Source organism: Coenobita brevimanus, chromosome 101, assembly GCF_032717465.1.
Source record: "Coenobita brevimanus isolate Jiangsu-jjx chromosome 101, ASM3271746v2, whole genome shotgun sequence".
Taxonomy (NCBI): Eukaryota; Metazoa; Arthropoda; class Malacostraca; order Decapoda; family Coenobitidae; genus Coenobita; species Coenobita brevimanus.
In genome coordinates, this window is record NC_137054.1 from 37432929 (window position 1) to 37440923 (window position 7995).

Here is a 7995-nt window from a genome sequence, read left to right on the forward strand (position 1 = left end):
ATATAACAACAGGTGCCGCCCTTGTTACGGAAGTTTGTGAGGAGATGGTAACCGGGAAAACAAAATGGGGATATATCAGTAGAGGGTGAGATTTATGGTTCTGTAATACATTCTGGAACAATATTACTAACTTAGCAACTTGAGTCTTCTTCACAGTGTGATGAACATCGTTCATAGGATGCAAATAAATTGCTCTCTCCTACATTTCAAAAAACAAGGTAATAAAGTTTATGGTTTTATTCACATATTGAATTACCACATTTGTAAAGTAAATATATCCCTAGTAACAATTTCAAACATCTTATTTAGGCCTTTTTATGACCAATAGTTGGTCCTCTTGCATAGTCTACTTCCATGGGTCTTGTATCTGAGGGAGCCAAACCTCCCTAAACTCCCCCGCATTTCGAACACTGCGGCTGGCTCAATCAGAACGGTACAGAACCCACCCCCCTTCGATTTTTTCTGGATCCTCCCCTGCTCGTGGTCTCAGTTACAGTTATGTAAAGAGTTTACTATGAATGGTTGCTGCGATTTAGATATACTTTGTTAACATATATACCTGCACATTTAGTTTAACCTCGTCAAAACGGTTATGACGATTTGATGCAACGTAATGGAGTTCTCTCGTAATCCGAGTTTAAATGAAGGCTGGATGTAACCTCTCTAGTTCTTGAAGTATACCTCAAACTAAAGGAAATTGTCTGAGGATGACAAGATTATAATGAAAAGACGTCATGAACTAATGGATTTTATTTCCAGTTCCTTGTCACTGTGGCAGTGATGATGGTTTACTTGCAGGATATCATGCACTTGATGGCTCCGTCATGGCCCTCCTTGAAAAAGTTGAAGGCCTTCTGGAACTCTTCGAACTTGAAGCGGTGTGTGATGAGAGGCTTCACGTCCACCAGGCCCTTGGAGATCATCTCAATGGCGGGCGGGTAGCTGGGCGGGGGAAACTATATTATTTATGTGCGGCTTATAGTTCGGTATCAGGGAAGGGGTAAGGGATAAGTGTGTAACTGAACGAGAAGGATCAACCTGGTTGCGTAATAACAGTGAAATCGTCTACAGGTTGTTGTTGTTGTTGTTGCTGTTGTTGTTGTTGCTGCTGCTGCAGCTGTTGTTGTTGTTGCTAAACCTCACTCATTCTGGCTAAGAAGACCCGTTGAAAACAAGTAAGCAACTGCTGCTATGGGGCCTTCCTTCAGGTACAGTACATTACATGCACAGTGCAGGAAATCGACGACTCCTTGTGGTAGACACCGCCTCGCCAAGGTCGAACTGGGGTCCTTTTTCACGGCGAGGTGCACAGAAATATGAGGAGGTTTGGTTTCCGGGTGAACACCGCAGCTGCTCCACCCATGATCACAGCGCCACCATATGTAGGCTCCCCTTCAGCGCCATCTCTGACGATCACAAGAATAACTTAAAATTTAGGTGTCTCCAACAAGAAAAGGCAAAGATAAAAGCAAAAACAATAAAAAAAAAAAAAGCTGCAATAATAACAACCAGTTCGGTATCAGCCACTCTTCCAGGTGCAAAGACCCGAGGCTGAGCTATTGTATTCCACATTATAAACCTACATCCGGTACGGAAGAGGTTTTACACACACACACACACACAAACAACGATAAACAAAGGTGGGTGGCAGTGCAGGCAGCAGCTGTTGTAAAGATAAAAGGCCGAATTTTCATTGCAAAAGGAGATTTCGTGTTAAATCATTTTCAGCTACACATTTTTCCTAAGTATCTCAGCATGCTCAGGCTCCTGCGACTCATTCCGAGCTGAATACTATCGTCTCACTTAAATGAAACAGAATACAGGATGGAGTTGCCCTAACATATGAGGAGGCAATGGTACCAGAATTAACACTTTCAAACTCCCATGACTCATTCTCATTTAAATACAATCGTCTGAAACCGAACAGAAGACGAACTGCATCGCTTAGGGAGAAGTGGTTGTCTCTTCTGCTAACGAAAATTCGGCGATATTTAAAAGATATAAATAGCATACAAAACATTTATCAAGGAGTAATTTTGCCAAATAAATCACTTAGGAAGAAATGTTACGGGAATACATCTATTATAACGCCCTCAGCACGATAACGGATATTTCATTTTATTCTTGTTGACTACAGACGAGTTTTTTAAAGATACGAATAAAGTAAGAGTATGTCTGATTGAGGGTGTTCAGATGTACTTATTTTAAAACAGAATACAGTATTAAGTTAACATGCACAACGAATCCCTTACAAAGAAGTGCTACTGTGTTACCCATGTCGGCATGTGGCTCATCATCTGCAGTGTAATCTTCAGTATATATATATATATATATATATATATATATATATATATATATATATATATATATATATATATATATTGTTCTTCGAGAGTTACTTTGTAGTGGTGGGCAGGCATCACTAGTAGTAGTCAGACTACTATAGATTGAAAGCATTGCTCCCCACCCACCCGCCCTCCGGGGATAGGAACGAAGACGGCGAAGAGGAGGATGGCAAGGCCACCTCATCTCCTGAGACCCTTTCAAGGAAGAGCCCCAGCTGGAAAAGGTGGTGATGGCTTTTTGCGGATAGGGACTAGTAGGGCGGTGAGGAGGCTGGCCAAGCCACCTCAGCCCCCCTCCCCTCTCCTGAGACCTTCTTCAATCCCAGCGCCAGCAAGAAAGGGAGGTGGTGGCCCTTCAGGAGAGGAGACGGGCCTGCTCGTGGAGTGCTACCATACGGAGGTGATGTGCCTTAAGTGCTGCTTCGACTCTGTAGCAGGCATTCTACTAGCAACACTCAGGTGAAATTCTCACCCACCACAATATTTGGGAGAGGCCTGTCCTGCAGTGAAATGTTACAAACTGCAGATAACGATGAAAGATAGATTAATAGATAGACAGACAGAGATAAATAGATAGATAGATTAACAGATAGACTGACAGATAGATAGACAGATAGATACAGACCGGGACAAATTGCACTGTCCTAATCTCAGGATAAATCTCAGCTACTGCCCTGGTTGTTGTTTTTGTTGTGTGTGTGTGTGTGTGTGTGTGTGTGTGTGTGTGTGTGTGTGTGTGTGTGTGTGGGTGTGTGTGTGTGTGTGTGTGTGTGTGTGTGTGTGTGTGTGTGTGTGTGTGTGTGGGTGGGTGGGTGTGGGTGTGGGTGTAGAAACTATCAGCGAGCGAAAATAACTGGTATGGTTAGAGGAAAATATGCTCCAATGCCCTTTCCTATACCCACCAGTCACCAGCATACCCACCGGTCACCAGTATACCCACCAGTCACCAGTATACCCACCAGTCACCAGTATACCCGCCAGTCACCAGTATACCCACCAGTCACCAGTATACCCACCAGTCACCAGTATACCCGCCAGTCACCAGTATACCCGCCAGTCACCAGTATACCCACCAGTCACCAGTATACCCGCCAGTCACCAGTATACCCACCAGTCACCAGTATACCCACCAGTCACCAGTATACCCGCCAGTCACCAGTATACCCACCAGTCACCAGTATACCCGCCAGTCACCAGTATACCCACCAGTCACCAGTATACCCACCAGTCACCAGTATACCCACCAGTCACCAGTATATCCGCCAGTCACCAGTATACCCACCAGTCACCAGTATACCCGCCAGTCACCAGTATACCCACCAGTCACCAGTATACCCACCAGTCACCAGTATACCCACCAGCCACCAGTATACCCACCAGTCACCAGTATACCCACCAGTCAACAATATACCCACCAGTCACCAGTATACCCACCAGTCACCAGTATACCCACCAGTCACCAGTATACCCACCAGTCACCAGTATACCCACCAGTCAACAATATACCCACCAGTCACCAGTATACCCACCAGTCACCAGTATACCCACCAGTCAACAATATACCCACCAGTCACCAGTATACCCACCAGTCACCAGTATACCCACCAGTCACCAGTATACCCGCCAGTCACCAGTATACCCACCAGTCACCAGTATACCCACCAGTCACCAGTATACCCACCAGTCACCAGTATACCCGCCAGTCACCAGTATACCCACCAGTCACCAGTATACCCACCAGTCACCAGTATACCCACCAGTCACCAGTATACCCACTAGTCACCAGTATACCCACCAGTCACCAGTATACCCACCAGTCACCAGTATACCCGCCAGTCACCAGTATACCCACCAGTCACCAGTATACCCACCAGTCACCAGTATACCCACCAGTCACCAGTATACCCTCCAGCCACCAGCATACCCACCAGTCACCAGTATACCCATCAGTCACCAGTATACCCACCAGTCACCAGTATACCCAACAGTCACCAGTATACCCGCCAGTCACCAGTATACCCACCAGTCACCAGTATACCCACCAGTCACCAGTATACCCGCCAGTCACCAGTATACCCACCAGTCACCAGTATACCCGCCAGTCACCAGTATACCCACCAGTCACCAGTATACCCACCAGTCACCAGTATACCCGCCAGTCACCAGTATACCCACCAGTCACCAGTATACCCACCAGTCACCAGTATACCCTCCAGCCACCAGTATACCCACCAGTCACCAGTATACCCACCAGTCACCAGTATACCCACCAGTCACCAGTATACCCACCTGTCCACGTAGCGGAAGACGCCCCTCACGTCAATCTCCCTGACCATGGCGTTGACGAGTGGCAGTGTGATCTCCGGTGGCAGGATCCCCACGGGCAGCAGCACGCCCCGGGCACGCGTGGCCTGGGGGTGGGAGGCAGGTGTGACTGACAAGGATAGGCTACCACCGAAAACTTATGTGACTCTTGTGTGACTGACAATGGGCTGGACACCCGTAGGGTTCTTATGGTTCTAAGCACCTCTACCTTACCAATGTATCACTGCGTTTGTTCATTGAATATTGTTCCCTGTGTCATTTGTGCAATGTGTTCGTAATTTATAAAAATGACATAAAAGAAACTAATAAGGTTTAGTACACAAACTAAAGCAGACGAGAATACGACCCAAGGAAAACACTAGTTTTTTTGTTTCCAATTCTGTGCCTTGGCTTCACAGCCAGTTCCCTGAGACCCAACAGTTATCCTACGCACTATACCAGTACTTATCCAAATGCCATTACCCACTGTCTACATTGAATACATACAGGACTGGTGTACTGGCATTAGCAGGAGAATCTTTACATGTCGGCGGGTCTTTCGGTAGATCAGTAAAGTCAACTTCACGCATTTCAAATCCTTAAATTATTTCCTACCCCAGCCGGGATTTGAACCTGGGTCCATTGGACCTGCAGGCTCCCTCTCTGCAGATTCGTCCTCCTCTACGCCAGAGTGAAGGAGGGGGACAGATGGTGATAAAGTAAATGTTGGGAGACGGGACTACGATGGCTCTATTTTACGGCTTAGGGACAATCAAAAACTCAATAAGGATGCGAACCACAGTGGGTTGAGGAGGAAGGACCAGTGTTGCGTGCTGTTTTATTCTTTAAGGCTCACATAGTACACTGTGTGACGTATATACTGTTCAGTATACACAAACTTCCAGTCCCCAAAGCTGCATCATATAGGACGCTAAATTTGCTCTTAAGGCATTAGTCACAAGGCACAAAAATCTCTCTTGAAAAAACAAAATAAGTTAAAATGACAAAACTTGGAAAAGATTAGTAAAAAAAATATTACAATGGCCAGAAATTTCCCCAGACTTAGCTCTATCAAGCTAAAACGACAGCAAAATTGGAGTGGGACGGAGGGTGGGGAGAAGAGAGAGTGGGCGGATTTCACGTGTTTGTTTGTTCGTACGAACAAAATATAGTGCGTTAACCTATTCGATATCAGGATATCATTTTACTTAATCGTCTTATCGCCACAAGATGGTATACAGCATAGACAGGGGGGAGGGGTTAGGTTTAACCTACTGTAATCCCTTCACTACGAGACATCTCCATTACCTTTAATAAAAACGTTTAATTGAAGCAAAAATAAGACTAAAAATAGGTCATCGTATAGAAAGGATTAGTGAGTTAATTGACGATCAGAGATCATGGAGCTCGCTGACATGTGCAGGTCTTTTCACATGACGGCAGGAGGCGCCACCATCAAGCATTATTCCAACGGCAGTTACTGGACCCTCTGTCCTTACTGACTGCTGTTTTATTCCTTAACATGCACACACACACACATATATATATATATATATATATATATATATATATATATGACATAAAAGAAACTAATATATATATATATATATATGTGTGTGTGTGTGTGTGTGTGTGTGTGTTAGAGAAACACACATTATGTGTGCGTACCATATGTGGAAAGTTTTTGTCGCTCCAGGCGGGAATCGAACACGGTTTCTCAAGACAAAAGCCAAGCACCGTTATCACTACACCACGGCGTGATAAAAGCTAAATCACCTGAATTTTTTGAAGAACCAGGTAAATCCGTTATGGCAGGATATTTTTCGTCCCAGTCCATTTGATGATAAATATTTCAGATACATCAGGATTTTTCTTAGCCTCATGCAACTCGGCAAGTGACACTGCAATTTTAGTCTATCCCAGCCAGTACACAAGCTTCTTCCTGTATGCTGGAGAAACATGCATTAGACGTGCATACATATTATGTAGAAAGTTTCTGATGCTCAAACTGGGAATACAGAGGGTAAAAAATTTTCTGTATAAGGATATTTTATCGCAAGCAAAATAGACGGTCGATCTTCAGATACTGTTCTGAAAAACCTATTCTTACAATAAGATAAGGTGAGGCGAGACCTCATCATGGATAGAGGAAGGCGAACAGAAACGGAAAGAGAGAAAAAGTAAGTAAGGTCAAGTAGAAGAAAGTTGATCTATACAAAGACAAGAAGGTAACTGTATAAGATGTAAGAAAAGTAAGCAGCAAAGAAGCAAAAAATGTACCCTTGTATTAGGACTTTAGACAACATCCAATTGAATGTTAATACCACAGCAAGGAATGGACGCAGGGAAAGGCTTAACGGGGGATTTGGTAGAGGGAGTGCAGACAGGGAGGATCCAGGAACAAACATGAGTTATTATCAGGGCACAGAGTAGTATTAGACAGACAGACAGAGATGATGTGTATGTGTTTGTGCTTATGTGCACGTTGTGTGTGCGCATTATGTGTATATTGTGTTATGGTTATCTTTGTGTGTGTATGTGTGTGTCTATGTTCCGAATATATACTATCTGGAGATCCGGTTGACAGGTTGCCACCATATTTGGCCAAAAGAAGCGGACAGTTGTCCGACTAGGTTGACCAGGTTTGAAGGCTTTACACCCAAAAGTCCTTGAAATATCGCAGTTTTAATAAAAGTGAGAAAAATATAATAATACTGGCAAAAACAAGAATACTTCCCACAAGGAAGGATAATTTTGATAAAGAAAAACTTCCCATAGCCATTGCCTCTTAGAAGCCGAGTTATAAAGGAACCTTGAGAAGAAGTTATAAAGGAACCTTGAGAAGAAGTTATAAAGGAACCTTGAGAAGAAGTTATAAAGGAACCTTGAGAAGAAGTTATAAAGGAACCTTGAGAAGAAGTTATAAAGGAACCTTGAGAAGAAGTTATAAAGGAACCTTGAGAAGAAGTTATAAAGGAACCTTGAGAAGAAGAAAAAAAAGAAAAAGAAGAAAATGAAAAAAAGAGAAAAAGAAAGAAGAAGAAGAAAAAGAAAAAAGAAGAAAAAGGAAAAACAAGAAGAATGACAAAAACAAGAAAACTTCCCAATAATAATATCATTATTGCTACTAAGCATCGGGACTCCACAGACGTCATTCCTGCTCCATCTAACCTAGTCTGCCGTTACTGGCCTAGGCACATTACAACACAGCACTACATTGTCAGCTTCACTCACGTTATAACGCTCACTAACCAAAGTGAGGTCACTGCTACACACAAAAAATAGCGATTCTCTCAAGGAGACTGCCGCTGCAATCGACAAACACGCTGTTGTCTCTTAGGTCCCG

The 7995-nt window shown here is 43.8% G+C and overlaps 1 protein-coding gene across 1 annotated transcript in view; it reads right to left on the reverse strand.

Annotated features, from left to right (window-relative positions):
• Positions 1-735: 735 nt before the first annotated feature.
• LOC145415134 (sorbitol dehydrogenase-like) overlaps positions 736-7995 on the reverse strand; it is a 49090-nt gene continuing 41830 nt past the window's right edge. Inside the window, exons 7-8 of the mRNA XM_080284554.1 lie at positions 4635-4756; positions 736-942 (exon numbers count right to left, since the gene is read on the reverse strand). Coding sequence (XP_080140680.1) covers positions 789-942; positions 4635-4756 — 276 coding nt within the window. The 3' untranslated portion in view covers positions 736-788. The remainder of the gene's footprint in view (positions 943-4634; positions 4757-7995) is intronic.